Consider the following 20884-nt stretch of genomic DNA (forward strand, 5'->3'; position numbering starts at 1 on the left):
CTAGCCAGTCCTGTTTCCTGCCGTGTCTCTGCCAGCCCTGAGTTCTCTGCCGTGTCTCTGCCAGCCCTGTCTCAGCCGTGCCAGCCTACTCGTCTGTGTTCCAGCCGTGCTCTTCTGCCAGTCCTGCCTAATGCCCGCACTAATCCTGGTGTTCCTGTCTCCCAAGTGGGATCAGCAGCCACAGCCAGACACCACTCTGGAGTAGCACCTGGCAGCTGCCTGCTGCACAAGCCTGTCCTCACCATCAGAGGCTCTAGTGAAAACCCAGGCAGCTGTCATAGTCACGCCCCTTCCAGGGTAGTCTGGTTTGTGGCACAGTGGGGCCACAAACCCCCCGTGACAGTCGCCTTTTTTCTTCATCTGGTGCAGTGTAGTTGGGAAAAAATTAAGTAATGTGTTCTGCAAGCAGAGCTCTAGATAACTGTTATTTCCTGCAGAGACCCGCCCTGGCAGGAAGATGTGATGGCGGTCTGTGCTGGTTGAGGATGAAAAGCGAAGCTGAAGGATTTCACCTAGAGACGTCACCGGTGAGTCAGTGTGTTACCTGTACACTGTCACTATACACTATATATAGAGTTCCTGTGTACAATGTCACCAGTGATCACTGTATTACCTGTACACTGGCACTATTGTTGTGAATTCTGTTGTCGGGCTCCCTCCTGTGGTCATGAATGGTACTTCGGCTGGTTCTGTCCATGGACTTCCTCTGGTGGGTGTTTCTGAGTTTCACAGGTGACTAGGTTAATTCGTTAGCTGCTGCTCTATTTAACTCCACTTAGATCTTTGCTCCATGCCACCGGTCAATGTTCCAGTATTGGTCTAGTTCACTCCTGGATCGTTCTTGTGACCTGTCTTCCCATCAGAAGCTAAGTTCCAGCTTGTATTTCTTTGGTTTGCTATTTTTCTGTCCAGCTTGCTATTTAATTTGTTGTCTTGCTTGCTGGAAGCTCTGGGACGCAGAGGGAGCGCCTCCGCACCGTGAGTCGGTGCGGAGGGTCTTTTTGCGTGGTCTTTTTGTAGGTTTTTGTGCTGACCGCAAAGTAACCTTTCCTATCCTCGGTCTGTTCAGTAAGTCGGGCCTCACTTTGCTAAATCTATTTCATCTCTGTGTTTGTATTTTCATCTTTACTCACAGTCATTATATGTGGGGGGGGGGGGCTGCCTTTTCCTTTGGGGAATTTCTCTGAGGCAAGGTAGGCTTTATTTTTCTATCTTCAGGGCTAGCTAGTTTCTTAGGCTGTGCCGAGTTGCATAGGAAGCGTTAGGCGCAATCCACGGCTATTTCTAGTGTGTTTGATAGGTTTAGGGATTGCGGTCAGCAGAGTTCCCACGTCCCAGAGCTCGTCCTATATTATCAGTAACTATCAGGTCATTCCATGTGCTCTTAACCACCAGGTCCATTATTGTCCTGACCACCAGGTCATAACAGTACAGGTGGCCCAAAGTACTAATGCATCTCAATAGAGGGATAAGAGAAGTTCTGAGACCATTTTTTTTTCTTTGCAGTGTGTTTTGTCTCTATTTTCCCCTTTACCTCTGGGTGGTTCAGGACACTGGTGTAAACATGGACATTCAAGGTCTGTCCTCTTGGATGGATAATCTCACTACAAGGATACAAAACATTCAAGATTTTGTGGTTCAGAATCCGATGTCAGAGCCTAGGATTCCAATTCCTGATTTGTTTTTTGGTGATAGATCTAAGTTCTTGAATTTCAAAAATAATTGTAAATTGTTTCTTGCCTTGAAACCTCGCTCCTCAGGTGACCCTGTTCAACAAGTAAGATCATTATTTCTTTGTTACGTGGTGACCCTCAAGACTGGGCATTTTCCCTTGCGCCAGGAGATCCGGCATTGCGTGATGTTGATGCGTTTTTCCTGGCGCTTGGATTGCTTTATGACGAACCTAATTCAGTGGATCAGGCAGAGAAAATCTTGCTGGCTCTGTGTCAGGGTCAGGATGAAGCGGAGATATATTGTCAGAAGTTTAGAAAATGGTCTGTGCTCACTCAGTGGAATGAATGTGCCCTGGCAGCAATCTTCAGAAAGGGTCTCTCTGAAGCCCTTAAGGATGTCATGGTGGGGTTTCCCTTGCCTGCTGGTCTGAATGAGTCTATGTCCTTGGCCATTCAGATCGATCGACGCTTGCGTGAGCGTAAAGCTGTGCACCATTTGGCGGTACTATCTGAGCATGGGCCTGAGCCTATGCAATGTGATAGGACTTTGACCAGAGCTGAACGGCAAGAACACAGACGTCGGAATGGGCTATGTTTTTACTGTGGTGATTCCACTCATGCTATCTCAGATTGTCCTGAGCGCACTAAGTGGTTCGCTAGGTCTGCCACCATTGGTACGGTACAGTCTAAATTTCTATTGTCTGTTACTCTGATTTGCTCTTTGTCATCCTATTCTGTTATGGCATTTGTGGATTCAGGCGCTGCCCTAAATTTGATGGACTTGGAGTATGCCAGGCGCTGTGGTTTTTCTTGGAGCCCTTGCAGTATCCTATTCCATTGAGAGGAATTGATGCTACGCCTTTGGCCAAGAATAAGCCTCAGTATTGGACCCAATTGACCATGTGCATGGCTCCTGCACATCAGGAGGATATCCGCTTTCTGGTGTTGCATAATCTGCATGATGTGGTCGTTTTGGGGTTGCCATGGCTACAGGTTCATAATCCAGTATTGGACTGGAAATCTATGTCTGTGTCCAGCTGCGGTTGCCAGGGGGTACATGGTGATGTTCCATTTTTGTCTATTTCGTCTTCCACTCCTTCTGAAGTTCCAGAGTTTTTGTCGGATTATCGGGATGTATTTGATGAGCCCAAAGCCAGTGCCCTACCTCCTCATAGGGATTGCGATTGTGCAATTAATTTGATTCCTGGTAGTAAGTTTCCTAAGGGCCGATTGTTCAATTTATCTGTGCCAGAACACGCCGCTATGCGGAGTTATATAAAGGAATCCTTGGAGAAAGGCCATATTCGCCCGTCGTCATCACCGTTAGGAGCAGGGTTCTTTTTTGTGGCCAAGAAGGATGGTTCTTTGAGACCTTGTATTGATTACCGCCTTCTTAATAAAATTACAGTCAAATTTCAGTATCCTTTGCCGTTGCTGTCTGATTTGTTTGCTCGTATTAAAGGGGCTAGTTGGTTCACCAAGATAGATCTTCGAGGGGCGTATAATCTTGTGCGTATTAAACAAGGCGATGAATGGAAAACAGCATTTAATACGCCCGAGGGCCATTTTGAGTACCTGGTTATGCCATTCGGGCTTTCCAATGCTCCATCAGTATTTCAGTCCTTTATGCATGACATCTTCCGAGAGTACCTGGATAAATTCCTGATTGTGTATTTGGATGATATTTTGGTCTTTTCGGATGATTGGGAGTCTCATGTGAAGCAGGTCAGAATGGTGTTCCAGGTCCTTCGTGCGAATTCCTTGTTTGTGAAGGGGTCAAAGTGTCTCTTTGGAGTTCAGAAGGTTTCATTTATGGGGTTCATTTTTTCCCCTTCTACTATCGAGATGGACCCTGTTAAGGTCCAGGCCATTTACGATTGGACTCAGCCGACATCTGTGAATAGCCTGCAAAAGTTCCTGGGCTTTGCTAATTTTTATCGGCGCTTCATCGCTAATTTTTCTACTGTTGCTAAACCGTTGACTGATTTGACCAAGAAGGGTGCTGATGTGGTCAATTGGTCTTCTGCGGCTGTAGAGGCTTTTCAGGAGTTGAAGCGTCATTTTTCTTCTGCCCCTGTGTTGTGCCAGCCAGATGTTTCGCTTCCGTTTCAGGTTGAGGTTGATGCTTCTGAGATTGGAGCAGGGGCTGTTTTGTCGCAAAGAAGTTCTGATGGCTCGGTGATGAAGCCATGTGCTTTCTTTTCTAGAAAGTTTTCGCCTGCTGAGCGTAACTATGATGTTGGTAATCGTGAATTGTTGGCCATGAAGTGGGTATTCGAAGAGTGGCGTCATTGGCTGGAAGGAGCCAAGCATCGCGTGGTGGTCTTGACAGATCACAAGAATTTGACTTATCTTGAGTCTGCCAAACGGTTGAATCAGAGACAGGCTCGATGGTCGTTATTTTTCTCCCGTTTTGATTTTGTGGTTTCGTACCTTCCGGGCTCTAAGAATGTGAAGGCTGATGCCCTGTCAAGGAGTTTTGTGCCTGACTCTCCGGGTGTTCCTGAGCCGGCGGGTATTCTCAAAGAGGGGGTAATTTTGTCTGCCATCTCCCCTGATTTGCGGCGGGTGCTGCAAAAATTTCAGGCTGATAGACCTGACCGTTGCCCAGCGGAGAAACTGTTTGTCCCTGATAGATGGACTAGTAGAGTTATCTCTGAGATTCATTGTTCAGTGTTGGCTGGGCATCCTGGAATCTTTGGTACCAGAGATTTGGTGGCTAGATCCTTCTGGTGGCTGTCTTTGTCGCGGGATGTGCGTTCTTTTGTGCAGTCCTGTGGGACTTGTGCTCGGGCTAAGCCCTGCTGTTCTCGTGCCAGTGGGTTGCTTTTGCCCTTGCCGGTCCCGAAGAGGCCCTGGACGCATATTTCTATGGATTTTATTTCGGATCTCCCCGTCTCTCAAAAGATGTCGGTCATTTGGGTGGTTTGTGATCGCTTTTCTAAGATGGTCCATTTGGTACCTTTGTCTAAATTGCCTTCCTCCTCTGATTTGGTGCCATTGTTTTTCCAGCATGTGGTTCGTTTACATGGTATCCCGGAGAACATCGTTTCTGACAGAGGTTTCCCAGTTTGTTTCAAGGTTTTGGCGATCCTTTTGTGCTAGGATGGGCATTGATTTGTCTTTTTCCTCGGCTTTCCATCCTCAGACAAATGGCCAAACCGAACGAACTAATGAAACTTTGGAAACATATCTGAGATGCTTTGTTTCTGCTGATCAGGATGATTGGGTGTCCTTTTTGCCGTTGGCTGAGTTCGCCCTTAATAATCGGGCCAGCTCGGCTACTTTGGTTTCGCCGTTTTTCTGCAATTCTGGTTTCCATCCTCGTTTCTCTTCAGGGCAGGTTGAGTCTTCAGACTGTCCTGGTGTAGATACTGTGGTGGATAGGTTGCAGCAGATTTGGACTCATGTGGTGGACAATTTGACATTGTCCCAGGAGAAGGCTCAACGATTCGCTAACCGCCGGTGCTGTGTGGGTCCCCGACTTCGTGTTGGGGATTTGGTTTGGTTGTCGTCTCGTTATGTTCCTATGAAGGTTTCCTCTCCTAAGTTTAAGCCTCGTTTCATTGGTCCGTATAAGATTTCTGAGGTTATCAATCCTGTGTCATTTCGTTTGGCCCTTCCTGCTTCTTTTGCCATCCATAATGTGTTCCATAGGTCGTTATTGTGGAGATACGTGGCGCCTGTGGTTCCATCCGTTGATCCTCCTGCCCCGGTGTTAGTTGAGGGGGAGTTGGAGTATGTGGTGGAGAAGATTTTGGATTCTCGTGTTTCGAGACGGAAACTCCAGTACCTGGTCAAGTGGAAGGGTTATGGTCAGGAAGATAATTCCTGGGTTTTTGCCTCTGATGTTCATGCTGCCGATCTGGTTCGTGCCTTTCATTTGGCTCATCCTGGTCGGCCTGGGGGCTCTGGTGAGGGTTCGGTGACCCCTCCACAAGGGGGGGGTACTGTTGTGAATTCTGTTGTCGGGCTCCCTCCTGTGGTCATGAATGGTACTTCGGCTGGTTCTGTCCATGGACTTCCTCTGGTGGGTGTTTCTGAGTTTCACCGGTGACTAGGTTAATTCGTTAGCTGCTGCTCTATTTAACTCCACTTAGATCTTTGCTCCATGCCACCTGTCAATGTTCCAGTATTGGTCTAGTTCACTCCTGGATCGTTCTTGTGACCTGTCTTCCCATCAGAAGCTAAGTTCCAGCTTGTATTTCTTTGGTTTGCTGTTGTGAATTCTGTGGCAGAGCTCCCTCTTGTGGTCACAAGTGGTACTTCGGCTGATTCTCTCTGTGATCTTCCGTTGGTGGAGAAAAGTGGTACTGCGGCTTCTGTGTTTCCTTCCTCAGGTGATATGGTGAAGTCGTTAGGTGCTACCCTATTTAACTCCACCTGGTGCTTGGATCCTTGCTTCCAGTCAATGTTCTAGTGTTGGACCTGTTTCCTCCTGGAGTGTTCCTGTGGCCTGCTGATCTGCATAGCTAAGTTCCTCTTTGCTATTTGTTTGCTGTTTTTTCTATTCCAGCTTGTCAATTTGTTTTTTTCTGCTAGCTGGAAGCTCTGGGACGCAGAGGGTGTACCTCCGTGCCGTTAGTTCGGTACGGAGGGTCTTTTTGCCCCTTTGCGTGGATTTTGTAGGGTTTTGTGTTGACCGCAAAGTTGCCTTTTCTATCCTCGCTCTGTTCAGGAAGTTGGGCCTCACTTTGCTAATCTATTTCATCTCTACGTTTGTCTTTTCATCTTAACTCACAGTCATTTTATGTGGGGGCTGCCTTTTCCTTTGGGGTATTTCTCTGAGGCAAGGTAGGCTTATTTTTCATCTTCAGGCTAGCTAGTTTCTCAGGCTGTGCCGAGTTGCATAGGTAGGCGCAATCCACGGCTGCCTCTAGTTGTGTTGGAGAGGATTAGGGATTGCGGTCAACAGAGTTCCCACGTCTCAGAGCTCGTTCTTATTTTTTGGGTTATTGCCAGGTCACTGTATGTGCACTGACATCTATGTCCATTGTGGTTCTGAATTACCAGCCATAACAGTTTGCTATTTTTCTGTCCAGCTTGCTATTTAATTTGTTGTCTTGCTTGCTGGAAGCTCTGGGACGCAGAGGGAGCGCCTCCGCACCGTGAGTTGGTGCGGAGGGTCTTTTGCGCCCTCTGCGTGGTCTTTTTGTAGGTTTCTGTGCTGACCGCAAAGTAACCTTTCCTATCCTCGGTCTGTTCAGTAAGTCGAGCCTCACTTTGATAAATCTATTTCATCTCTGTGTTTGTATTTTCATCTTTACTCACAGTCATTATATGTGGGGGGCTACCTTTTCCTTTGGGGAATTTCTCTGAGGCAAGGTAGGCTTTATTTTTCTATCTACAGGGCTAGCTAGTTTCTTAGGCTGTGCCGAGTTGCATAGGGAGCGTTAGGCGCAATCCACGGCTATTTCTAGTGTGTTTGATAGGTTTAGGGATTGCGGTCAGCAGAGTTCCCACGTCCCAGAGCTCGTCCCTATTATCAGTAACTATCAGGTCATTCCGTGTGCTCTTAACCACCAGGTCCATTATTGTCCTGACCACCAGGTCATAACACACTATATACAGAGGTCCTGTGTACAATGTCACCAGTGACCACTGTATTACATTTACATTGACACTATATACAGAGCTCCTGTGTATATTGTCACTGGTGATCACTGTATTACCTGTACACACACTGCATGCTAAGTACTCCTATGCATAGTGGCACTTTTGGTGATAGTATTGTGTTTTTTGTTTTTTTAATTAATGTTCAGTATTGTAGTATTCAGTCACTATGTGGTGGTAATATGTGGTCCGGTCATGGTGTTGCAGTATTTGTCTCTTGTATGTGCTATTATTCGGTAACTGTGGTGGTAATATGTGGACTGGTCATGGTGTGGCGGTATTTGTTCCCTGTATGTGGTATTATTGGTCACATGCGGTGGTAATATGTGATCTTGACATGGTGCGGTGGTGTTTGTTCCTTGTATATGATATTGTTGGGTCACTGTGGTGGTAATATGTGATCTGGACATGGTGTGGCAGTATTTGTTCCTTGTATGTGGTATTATTGGTCACCATGTGGTGGTAATATGTGGTCTGGACATGGTGCAGTTGTATTTGTCCCTTGTATGTGATATTGTTGGGTCACTGTGGTGGTAATATGTGATCTGGACATGGTGTGGCAGTATTTGTTCCTTGTATGTAGTATTATAGGTCACTATGTGGTGGTAATATGGTGTCTCGTCATGGTACGGTGGTATTTGTCCCTTTTGGATGTGACATTATTGGTCATTTAAAAAATTGAAAAATAAATAAAAATATACCTAAATTGTATTGCATATTTTAACAAATTTTTAATAGGTTAGTGTAGAGTAGAGCCCGGCCAAATGAGTCTACCTTGTCGTGGTGGCAGATTAGAAAAATCTTTTGGCCAAAACAAAAGCTGCTGGCTATATGTGTGATCTGGTGATGGGAACTGTTAATGTGTGATTGGTGAGAAGTGGAGTTTTTCCAAGAGAGAGCGGTGGGACTGTAGACAGTTCGAGGGGTGGAGGCGAGGGTGGGATTGGAGCCTGGGCGGAGTCTCAATGGGCCCCGAAAATTTGGCCAGTATGGGGCTCCAAAATTCCTAGTGGCAGCCTTGTTTGAAGGTTCTGTATGGTGATGTTAAGGAGGTACTCTATGGTGGAGTTATGGAGGTTTTGTATGGTGCCGTTATGGAGGTGGGCGACGAACAGCGGGAATGGTGAGCAGTGATCCACATTTGAGCTGAAGATTACATGGCCTGACAAGGAGAGAGGAGGGAAGTGAGTATTGGGCAAAGTGTTTTACTGCTAGCACATTTCAAGGACTGGTGTGTGCGTGCCATTATGCAGTGGGTCTGTGCGTGTGTCATTCTATGTGACTGCAGACTTGTGAATCCTCACATTGCTCGCAGTGCTGTGGTTATTCGGCGGGTGTGTGACTGCAAGTTTGTGATTTGCATACATGCGGTCACATGCCGACTAGACTTGCATGGTCTAATGCAACTGTATTGAACAAGGCCAGAAACAGTCTTGTCGGAATGTGGCTGGGAATATATATATCGCATGCTTGCGGTCACAAGACCACCTGTTCCCGGCACCAGAGAATCTTCACAGCGCCCAGTGCGCACGATATGAGGATTCACACATAGTGACAGTAGACATGTAGCATAAGATCCGACAACCCCTTTAAGGATGGGCCGCTACTCATGGGCCACTGCTGTGTGCTTGCCCCCCAGGCTAAAATTTGCCAGCCAGCCCCTGAGTAGCACCTTATTAGTTATGTTCTTATTCCAGAAATGGCAGCTGCCAAAGAATGACCCTGTAAGATATAATCACTTCTATCAAAACCTGCCCCCTTGGCCTTGTCATAATTTGAGAAGCTTTGCCCTAGACAACAACTCTGCACATAATTGCTTTCGTTGTTCGGACCAGCCATAGTGTAAGGCTCGGGTGTTCATGTAAAGCTATATGAACCAGTTAACTGCCTAAGTATGTAACCGTACAGACACAGAGGGCTATTAACTGCATAAAGTGTATGAGAACATGATGCGAGGAACCTGATTATGGTTGAAGTTTTTAAATGGGCCACACAGGGATAGTTAGGTTAATGCGTTGAGTTGGTGCTGTCGCCAGAAATTTACGCCAGCTTACATTTATGGTGTAAGTTACAGTATGTCTTAATGCCCAGTGATGGGATAGTACGTCATATGCGATCGGCCGCGCTCACGGGGGAGCGCAGCCTATCGCGGCCGGGTGTCAGCTGCCTATCGCAGCTGACATCCGGCACTATGTGCCAGGAGCGGTCACGGACCACTCCCGGCACATTAACCCCCGCCACACCGCGATCAAACATGATCGCGGTGTGCCGGCGGTGCAGGGAAGCATCGCGCAGGGAGGGGGCTCCCTGCGGGCTTCCCTGAGACCCCCGCAGCAACGCGATCACCCTACCTTCCTCCCTGCAGCAAGGCCCGGATCCAAAATGGCCGCGGCATCCGGGTCCTGCAGGGAGGGAGGTGGCTTACCAAGTGCCTGCTCAGAGCAGGCGCTTGGTAAGCCTGCAGCACTGCAAGTCAGATCGTTGATCTGACAGAGTGCTGTGCAAACTGTCAGATCAACGATCTGTGATGTCCCCCCCTCCCCCTGGGACAAAGTAAAAAAGTAAAAAAATAAAAAAAATTCCACATGTGAAAAAAAAAAAGAAAAAAAAAATCCTAAATAAAGAAAAAAAAATTATTCCCATAAATACATTTCTTTATCTAAATAAAAAAAAACAAAAGTACACATATTTAGTATTGCCGCGTCCGTAACGACCCCACCTATAAAACTGTCCCACTAGTTAAGCCCTTCAGTAAACACCGTAAGAAAAAAAAAAAACGAGGCAAAAAACAACACTTTATTATCATACCGCCGAACAAAAAGTGGAATAACACGCGAACAAAAAGACACATATAAATAAACATGGTACCGCTGAAAACGTCATCTTGTCCCGCAAAAAACGAGCCACTATACAGCATCATCAGCAAAAAAATAAAAAAGTTATAGTCCTGAGAATAAAGCGATGCCAAAATAATTATTTTTTCTATAAAATAGTTTTTATCGTATAAAAGCGCCAAAACATAAAAAATGATTATAAATGAGGTATCGCTGTAATCGTACTGACCCGAAGAATAAAACTGCTTTATCCATTTTACCAAATGCGGAACGGTATAAACGCCTCCCCCAAAAGAAATTCATGAATAGCTGGTTTTTGGTCATTCTGCCTCACAAAAATCGGAATAAAAAGCGATCAAAAACTGTCACGTGTCAGAAAATGTTACCAATAAAGACGTCAACTCGTCCCGCAAAAAACAAGACCTCACATGTCTCTGTGGACCAAAATATGGAAAAATTATAGGTCTCAAAATGTGGAGACGCAAAAACTTTTTTGCTATAAAAAGCGTTTTTTAGTGTGTGACAGCTGACATTCATAAAAATCCGCTATAAAAAACGCTATAAAAGTAAATCAAACCCCCCTTCATCACCCCTTTAGCTAGGGAAAAATAATAAAATAAAAATGTATTTATTTCCATTTTCCGGTTAGGGTTAGGGTTGGGGCTAAAGTTAGGGTTTGGATTACATTTACGGTTGGGATTAGGGTTTGGATTAGAGTTAGGGGGTGTGTCAGGGTTAGGGGTGTGGTTAGGGTTACTGTTGGGATTAGGGTTAGGAGTGTGTTTGGATTAGGGTTTCAGTTAGAATTGGGGGTTTCCATTGTTTAGGCACATCAGGGGCTCTCCAAACGCGACATGGCGTCCGATCTCAATTCCAGCCAATTCTGCGTTGAAAAAGTAAAACAGTTCTACTTCCCTCCCGAGCTCTCCCGTGCGCCCAAACAGGGGTTTACACCAACATATGTGGTATCAGCATACTCGGGACAAATTGAGCAACAACTTTTGGGGTCCAAGTTCTCTTGTTACCCTTGGGAAAATAAAAATTTGGGGGGCTAAAAATCATTTTTGTGGCAAAAAAAAAGATTTTTTATTTTCACGGCTCTGCGTTGTAAACTGTAGTGAAACACTTGGGGGTTCAAAGTTCTCACAACATATCTAGATAAATTCCTTGGGAGGTCTAGTTTCCAATATGGGGTCACTTGTGGGGTTTTTGTACTGTTTGGGTACATCAGGGGCTCTGCAAATGCAACGTGACGCCTGCACACCAATCCATCTAAGTCTGCATTCCAAATAGCGCTCCTTCCCTTCCGAGCTCTGCCATGCGCCCAAACAGTGGTTCCCCCCTACATATGGGATATCCGCATACTCAGCACAAATTGGACAACTTTTGGGGTCCAATTTATCCTGTTACCCTTGTGAAAATACAAAACTGGGGGCTAAAAAAGAAATCATTTTTGTGAAGAAAAAAAAAAGAATTTTTATTTTCACGGCTCTGCGTTATAAACTGTAGTGAAACACTTGGGTTCAAAGCTCTCAAAACACATCTAGATAAGTTCCTTAGGGGGTCTACTTTCCAAAATGATGTCACTTGTGGGGGGTTTTAATGTTTAGGCACATCAGGGGCTCTCTAAACGCGACATGGTGTACCATCTCAATTCCAGTCAATTTTGCATTGAAAAGTCAAACGGCGCTCCTTCCCTTCCGAGCTCTGCCATGCGCCCAAACAGTCGTTTACCCCACATATCGGTTATCAGCGTACTCAGGACAAATTGGACAACAACTTTTGGGGTCCAATTTCTTCTCTTACCCTTGGGAAAATAAAAAAATTGGGGGCGAAAGATCATTTTTGTGAAAAAATATGATTTTTTATTTTTACAGCTCTGAATTATAAACTTCTGTGAAGCACTTGGTGCCTCAAAGTGCTCACCACACATCTAGATAAGTTCCTTAGGGGGTCTACTTTCCAAAATGGTGTCACTTGTGGGGGGTTTCAATGTTTAGGCACATCAGGGGCTCTCCAAACGCGACATGGCGTCCCATCACACCTCCGCCGCAGACGCCAGCATTTCTGTATCTTCAGCCCCCAACGGGACTTCTTCACCCCTCAAGGGACCTGCGCCCTCCAGCCCTATCTCTACTGATTCAAGTAAGGTTTGAAAAAGACCCTGTGGGTCGAAACGTTACCTACGAAACACTGACCTACGAAACACTGCGGTGATAACTTTTGTTCTGGTGTCTATAATAAAGAAAACCACGTTTTTCAGCTAAACCAATACTCTGAAAATTCCTTTTTGAGTGCGACTGTTGCTATATAGGACTATATTCTGGAGTACCCCTCCGTGTTCAGTCTGCACCACCACTAGCGAGAGTGCTCGTCTTTTTCTTTCCTACCATCTCAATTCCAGTCAATTTTGCATTGAAAAGTCAAATGGCGCTCCTTCCCTTCCGAGCTCTGCCATGCGCCCAAACAGTTGTTTACCCCCACATATGGGGTATCAGCGTACTCAGGACAAATTGTACAACAACTTTTGGGGTCCATTTTCTCCTGTTACCCTTGGTAAAATAAAACAAATTGGAGCTGAAGTAAATCTTTTGTGAAAAAAAGTTAAATGTTCATTTTTATTTAAACATTCCAAAAACTCTTGTAAACACCTGAAGGGTTAATAAACTTCTTGAATGTGGTTTTGAGCACCTTGAGGGGTGCAGTTTTTAGAATGGTGTCACACTTGGTTATTTTCTATCATATAGACCCCTCAAAATGACTTCAAATGTGATGTGGTCCCTAAAAAATATTGGTGTTGTAAAAATAAGAAATTGCTGGTCAACTTTTAACCCTTATAACTCCCTAACAAAAAAAATTTGGGTTCCAAAATTGTGCTGATGTAAAGTAGACATGTGGGAAATGTTACTTATTAATTATTTTGTGTGACATATATGTGTGTGATTTAAGGGCATAAAAATTCAAAGTTGGAAAATTGCAAAATTTTCAAAATTTTCGCCAAATTTCCGTTTTTTCACAAATAAACGCACGTTATATCGAATAAATTTTACCACTATCATGAAGTACAATATATCACGAGAAAACAATGTCAGAATCGCCAAGATCCGTTGAAGCGTTCCAGAGTTATAACCTCATAAAGGGACAGTGATCAGAATTGTAAAAATTGGCCCAGTCGTTAATGTGCAAACCACCCTCTGGGCTTAAGTGGTTAACTTATGATGAATTTGATTAGAGAATGTGACCACACATGCCTCACAACCAGATTGGTGTAGCTGTCCAAGACTGGCATGTACATGCCAAAAGCCACAATATTTTTGCGCAACTGCCGAGTTGAGTAGAAATATTGCAACTAATTAAGGTGTTTACACCTGATTTCTGGCTTAAACTGAACCTGTCAGCAGGATTGTGCACAGTAACCTACAGACACTGTCAGGTTGGTGCCGTTATACTGATTACAATGATCCGTCTTGTGGTTGTTGTTTAATCTTAATTTGTAGTTTTCAGTTAATAAGATTCTTGTGCTTCGGGGCGGCTTGTGGGGGGGTTTTATGTTGGGCTCTGCTTACATATTCATCTATATTGTTTCTGACAGGTCACTGATCCGTCAGTGACCTGCGTCCTATTATACATACTGCATATCATATTGTGTGGTTACAAAAAAAAATTAGTTTCTTCAGAATGGTGTCGCCACTTGCGCTGTAGCAGGATACATTGCCAAATATGCATTTATGCTTTAGTCCTATACTATTGTGGGGGAAAAAAATCTTAATCAAAATCTTCATCAAAATGGCGCCAAGTAAAAAAAATTTTTTATCCAACAGTATTATATGCATTATTCGATACATGTCACTACGCAGGCGCCGACGGCACCATTTTGCTGAATGAAAATTTTTTTTTTCTAACCCCACAATATTTTATACATTATATAAAATAGGAGGCAGGTTACTCAAGGATCAGTGACTCGTCATAAGCAATCAGTATGAATATCTAATCAGAGCACCACATAAAGACCCTCTCAGGCCACCCCGAAGCACAGGAAACTTATTAATTAAAAACTGAAAATAAAGATTAAACAACAACCACAAGACGGATTTCATAAGCCCAGATATCATTTTAGTCAGTATAACAGTGCTGACCTGACACTGTCTGTAGTTTACTGTGCACAATCATGCTGCCTGGTTCACTTTAAGCACCATAATGAATCGCCCCCCCTAAGGCTCTATAGATACTAAAAATGATGCTCATGTGAACATAAAGTTATAATATATAAATATTTATAGTGAGTTCATCAGCTCTTCTGTGTGTTCCAAGCTTTGATAGAGGGGTACATGTGGTGCTTGGGGATATATACTGGTAATTTTTCTTTTATTATATATTCAGTGTATTAACCCCTTAATGACTTATAACGTACTACAGTGGGTACGGAAAGTATTCGGACCCCTTTAAATTTTTCTCTTTGTTTCATTGCAGGCATTTGGTAAATTCAAAAAAAGTTCGTTTTTTTCTCATTAATGTGCACTCTGCACCCCATCTTGACTGAAAAAAACAGAAATGTAGAAATTTTGCATATTTATTAAAAAAGAAAAACTGAAATATCACATGGTCATAAGTATTCAGACCCTCTTCTCATACACTCATTTAAGTCACATGCTGTCCAGTTCCTTGTGATCCTCTTTGAGATGGTTCTACTCCTTCATTGGAGTCCAGCTGTGGTTAATTAAACTGATAGGACTTGATTTGTAAAGGCACACACCTGTCTATATAAGACCTCACAGCTCCAGAGATGGAGTAGGGAGATGTGAGAAAGTTCCACAAAGTCAACTATTACTGTAGCCCTCCACCAGTCAGGCCTTTATGGAAGAGTGGCCCAACGGAAGCCTCTCACTGCAAGACATTTGAAAGCCCGCAAAACACAAGAAGGACTCCTAGACTATGAGAAATAAGATTCTCTGGTCTGATGAGACGAAGATAGACCATTTTGGTGATAATTCTAAGCTGTATGTGTGGAGAAAACCAGGAACTGCTGGTCACCTGCCCAATACAATCCTAACAATGAAACATGGTGGTGGCAGCATCATACTATAGGGGTGTTTTTCAGCTACAGGGAAAGGATGACTGGTTGCCATTGAAGGAAACATGAATGCGGCCAAGTACAGGGATATCCTGTATGAAAACCTCTTCCAGAGTGCTCTGGACCTCAGACTTGGCTGAATGTCCACCTTCCAACAAGACAATGACCCTAAGCACACGGCTAAAATAACAAAGGAGTGGCTTCAGAACAACTCTGTGACCATTCTTGACTGGCTCTAAACAGCAAAAGTACAAAAAGCGCTGGGCAGGCCCGCCTGATCTAATAGAAGGGTGTCACTACTAGGCCTGCCTGGATGCTGTGCATCTCCATTGTGTGAACAGCGCCACATACAAGTTTTTATGTGCAGCTATGTGCCAAGCAGCCGCCCCCTCCATTAGTTTGGTAGCTGGTGAGTGGCTGTGTCATCGGTTATGCTGCACCTGTGTTTCTATTTTACCACATGGGTCCACTGCATCCTGTTAGTGCATTTGTTTGGAGGCCTAGGCAGGTAAGAACCTCTGCCGTGTTTTTCATTCTTGACTGGCCCAGGTAGAGTCCTGACCTAAACCCAATTGAGCATCTCTGGAGCTACCTGCAAATGGCTGTCCACCAACGTTCTCCATCCAACCTGAGGGACTGGAGAGAATCTGAAAGGAAGAATGGCAGAGGAACCCCAAATCCAGGTGTGAAAAACTTGTTGCATCATTCCCAAGAAGACTCATGGCTGTACTAGCTGAAAAGGGTGCTTGTACTCAATACTGAGCAAAGGGTCTGAATACTTATGGCCATGTGATATTTCAGTTTTTCTTTTTTATTAAATTTGCAAAAATTTGTACATTTCATTTTTTTTCAGTAAAAATGGGGTGCAGAGTGTACATTAATGAGAAAAAAATGAACTTTTTTGAATGTACTAAATGGCTGCAATGAAACAAACATTGAAAAATTTAGAGAGGTCTGAATACTTTCTGTACCCACTGTATGTCTGTCATATGTCGTGTCCCTGCCTAAAAGGTCAAATCACTCCCATAAAAAAATAGCAAGAAATGCACATATTTGGTATTGATGCGTTTATAAAAGTCTGATATATTAAAATATAAAATACATTAATCTGATTGGTAAATGGTGTAACGAAGAAAAATCAAGCCGCCAGAACTGCAGTTTTTTGGCCCCTGCAAAAACAGAAAAAAATGTAGTAATAGGTGAACAAAACATCACATCTATGCCAAAATGATATTAATAAAAACATTGGCTCCGGCTGCAAAAAAACAAGCCCTCACACTGCCCCATATCCAAACAATTGAAAATGTTACATCTCTCGGAAAATTTAATATTAGCAAAAGGGATTGTATTAATAATAAAACTTAACTTTTATTGTTAATATGATAAAAATGCATCATGAAATCTCTAAATATTCCTAAAAATACCTATATTAAGTATAAATGTAGCAAACACAGCAATAGGTATAAAAAACCTAAGTGTATGTTAATCCCATACTGACAGTCAGTCGTAACAAAGGTGGTCCGTACCAGCACAGACCCACCCTATCAGACAATTGTAAGTAATTAACAACCACAGTGATCTAAACTCAAATACACCTAAAAAAAAAAATGGCTTACAGGCTGACAGTGGTCAGTCCTAACAAAGGCAGTCCACATATACTGAGTCACAGCCTCAACTATGCAATAACCATGAAAATGGGGAGTACAAAAATCGGACGATCCCACCCATAGAAGTGTTACGGCGCGGTGCTAGATCTACGGAAGTCAGTTGCTATCCCTACAGAAAACCCTAAATGCTGACATGATCCTGGTGTATCCTAGTTACTCCCGTCCTAACAAGGGCAGTCCACTGCTCTCCCTAGATGAAAAAATAGCCCTAGACTGTCCCTCTGTCCTTAACCCGACACGTTTCTCCCAAGCATGGTTCATCAGGGGAGTTCAGCATGTGTCCATTTAACCATAAGAGTCTGGGCAATTTAAACTACGCACCCCCTTTCCGTCTATGAATGCATATACAGTGGGGCAAAAAAGTATTTAGTCAGTCAGCAATAGTGCAAGTTCCACCACTTAAAAAGATGAGAGGCGTCTGTAATTTACATCATAGGTAGACCTCAACTATGGGAGACAAACTGAGAAAAAAAAATCCAGAAAATCACATTGTCTGTTTTTTTAACATTTTATTTGCATATTATGGTGGAAAATAAGTATTTGGCCAGAAACAAACAATCAAGATTTCAGGCTCTCACAGACCTGTAACTTCTTCTTTAAGAGTCTCCTCTTTCCTCCACTCATTACCTGTAGTAATGGCACCTGTTTAAACTTGTTATCAGTATAAAAAGACACCTGTGCACACCCTCAAACAGTCTGACTCCAAACTCCACTATGGTGAAGACCAAAGAGGTGTCAAAGGACACCAGAAACAAAATTGTAGCCCTGCACCAGGCTGGGAAGACTGAATCTGCAATAGCCAACCAGCTTGGAGTGAAGAAATCAACAGTGGGAGCAATAATTAGAAAATGGAAGACATGCAAGACCACTGATAATCTCCCTCGATCTGGGGCTCCACGCAAATTCCCACCCCGTGGGGTCAGAATGATCACAAGAACGGTGAGCAAAAATCCCAGAACCACGCGGGGGGACCTAGTGAATGAACTGCAGAGAGCTGGGACCAATGTAACAAGGCCTACCATAAGTAACACACTACGCCACCATGGACTCAGATCCTGCAGTGCCAGACGTGTCCCACTGCTTAAGCCAGTACATGTCCGGGCCCGTCTGAAGTTTGCTAGAGAGCATTTGGATGATCCAGAGGAGTTTTGGGAGAATGTCCTATGGTCTGATGAAGCCAAACTGGAACTGTTTGGTAGAAGCACAACTTGTCGTGTTTGGAGGAAAAAGAATTCTGAGTTGCATCCATCAAACACCATACCTACTGTAAAGCATGGTGGTGGAAACATCATGCTTTGGGGCTGTTTCTCTGCAAAGGGGCCAGGACGACTGATCCGGGTACATGAAAGAATGAATGGGGCCATGTATCGTGAGATTTTGAGTGCAAACCTCCTTCCATCAGCAAGTGCATTGAAGATGAAACGTGGCTGGGTCTTTCAACATGACAATGATCCAAAGCACACCGCCAGGGCAACGAAGGAGTGGCTTCGTAAGAAGCATTTCAAGGTCCTGGAGTGGCCTAGCCAGTCTCCAGATCTCAACCCTATAGAAAACCTTTGGAGGAAGTTGAAAGTCCGTGTTGCCAAGCGAAAAGCCAAAAACATCACTGCTCTAGAGGAGATCTGCATGGAGGAATGGGCCAACATACCACCAACAGTGTGTGGCAACCTTGTGAAGACTTACAGAAAACGTTTGACCTCTGTCATTGCCAACAAAGGATATATTACAAAGTATTGAGATGAAATTTTGTTTCTGACCAAATACTTATTTTCCACCATAATATGCAAATAAAATGTTAAAAAAACAGACAATGTGATTTTCTGGATTTTTTTTTTCTCAGTTTGTCTCCCATAGTTGAGGTCTACCTATAATGTAAATTACAGACGCCTCTCATCTTTTTAAGTGGTGGAACTTGCACTATTGCTGACTGACTAAATACTTTTTTGCCCCACTGTAGCTGCAATGACACCAGGTGTCTTTCGGAAGGTGGTGACACAAGTAGCAAAAAAAATTCTCTTACGAATTTTCTTACAAATTTTTTATTTTTTTTACACATGTGTAGTATCTGCATAATCATAATGCGCTGTAGAACCATATTGCCATGTCAGTTTTAATGTAAAATCATCTCTATATAAAAAAACAAATTGCAGAATTGCACTTTATTTTGGTATTTCGCCACACTTTGAATTTTTTTACCGCTTTCCAGTACATCATATGATAAAATGAATGGTGACATTGAAAAGTACAACTCGTCCTGCAAAAGACAAGCCCTCGTACGGCTATATCGACGGAAAATTAAAAAAGTTATGGCTCTTGCAATGAGGAGACGAAAAAACGGAAAATTGCCTTGAGTCTTACTTCCTCCTGGTCAGCTGTCAATCACTGCGTGTGGATGGATGAAACAAGAATTTCCATAACCATCGGCAGCATTTCATTTGTTGCCAAGCGCCTATTCTGCACAGTCAGACATCGGCATGGAGAGTTGCTGCTGTACACAAACGGGACAATAGCCCAGGCGGATCTGAATCCAGCCCAGCGGGTCTTAGCTAGTTGATGACATGCTTATTCAAATAACAGAAAGTGATATATATGACATGGACCTGACAGGTCTGCCATAATTATGACTTGGGAAATTCCCTCCCTGCACATTTTTACTTTTCCTTTTTTTTTTCTTCCTAAAAATGAAACCTAGACCCTCTCTCTCTCTCTTTTCCCACCTTTTTTTTCCATTCATCAATATTAACATATGACCTATGTTTTTTGTCTATACATTATCAATGGTTTCTGGGTTTTTTATTTTGGTTTAACGCTAATTTTTGAAAATCTGTATTCTTTAAGCTGAGGAATAGGTCCATGCAACATAGAAACGCGTTGGGTATGAACTGTGATCTATTTCTGTTCATCTGAATCCTGTGAATTCTCGCCCTACAGTGGAGCACACCCGAATTTCTCCCTTTTGGTATTATGGCTGACTTTTTAGGATTTCAGAATACTGAGTAGATATTTTTTTAAGCAATTTTGGGTTTAAAATGTGCAGACGATCGATGTTTGTCAGTATGGTAATGTATCAAATGTATGATTTTCTATTCTTGTTTTTCAGAGAAATATTTTCTTGGCAGCTCTAAGTTTCTCCCATCGGGTTATTACTATCGAGACCAATGGATGTCTGGGAGGTCCATACTATGGCAGTTCGAGCAGTCCTCAGACATCACCGATTGTTTACAAGGGAAGGTGGTGCATTTGTATGGAGACTCGACAATCAGGCAGTGGTTTGAATATCTCACAGATGTGGTGCCAGGTCAGCCTCATTTTGTTTCTCATATATCACATTTTAAAAAGTACCTTGCTTTGAAATATCTTCTAGACCAGGGGTCCCCAACCTTTCTTACCTTGAGAGCCACATTCTGCTATGAAAGTTGGTCGAGAGCCACAATGCAGATAAAGGCGGCGCCCGGGGGAATGAGGGGGATGATGGATGGCAGCGAGGCGCTTGAGTCAGGGGGAGAAAACATACCTCCCTGACTCAATACAGGTATGGCACGCAATTATATTTGTATGGGCTGTTTTCCACTTGCGAGATACACGTCCGTGTCTCGCATGTGGAAACGAAGCTCTGGCGCTGGCACTCCAGAGCGGAGCGTGCGGCTCCATGTGTTGCTATGCGGCCGCACGCTCCCCTCTGGAGTGCCGGCGCCAGAGCTTCGTTTCCACATGCGAGACACGGACGTGTATCTCGCAAGTGGAAAACAGCCCTATTTCTGCATTACTTGTGATTAAAAAAAAAACATAAGAGCCACCTTCAGAGAATGCAGCCTTAGTGCTGCTGAAGGTGGCTCTTTTACCAATAGGTAATGGGGGGTGACAGGTTATCTTTAAAATGCTTGTTAGGACGCTTATATATACTTATGCTAAGTGCTTTACTTGGACTAGCCTGCCCTTCTATCCGGATTCCGCAATCAGCGACCGCATTCACTCCTGCGCAGAGGCGCGGCTCACTGTGCTCTATAGAAGCCGCAGTAACCAAAT

The 20884-nt window shown here is 43.8% G+C and overlaps 1 protein-coding gene across 4 annotated transcripts in view; it reads left to right on the top strand.

Annotated features, from left to right (window-relative positions):
• Positions 1–20884, top strand: part of NXPE3 (neurexophilin and PC-esterase domain family member 3) — a 54539-nt gene that overhangs the window by 28357 nt on the left and 5298 nt on the right. For all 4 annotated transcript variants that reach the window (XM_069757743.1, XM_069757744.1, XM_069757745.1 and 1 more), the window contains one exon: positions 19959–20156. In XM_069757743.1, coding sequence (XP_069613844.1) covers positions 19959–20156 — 198 coding nt within the window. The remainder of the gene's footprint in view (positions 1–19958; positions 20157–20884) is intronic.

The sequence above is a fragment of the Ranitomeya imitator genome, chromosome 3, assembly GCF_032444005.1.
Source record: "Ranitomeya imitator isolate aRanImi1 chromosome 3, aRanImi1.pri, whole genome shotgun sequence".
In the NCBI taxonomy this organism is placed as follows: Eukaryota; Metazoa; Chordata; class Amphibia; order Anura; family Dendrobatidae; genus Ranitomeya; species Ranitomeya imitator.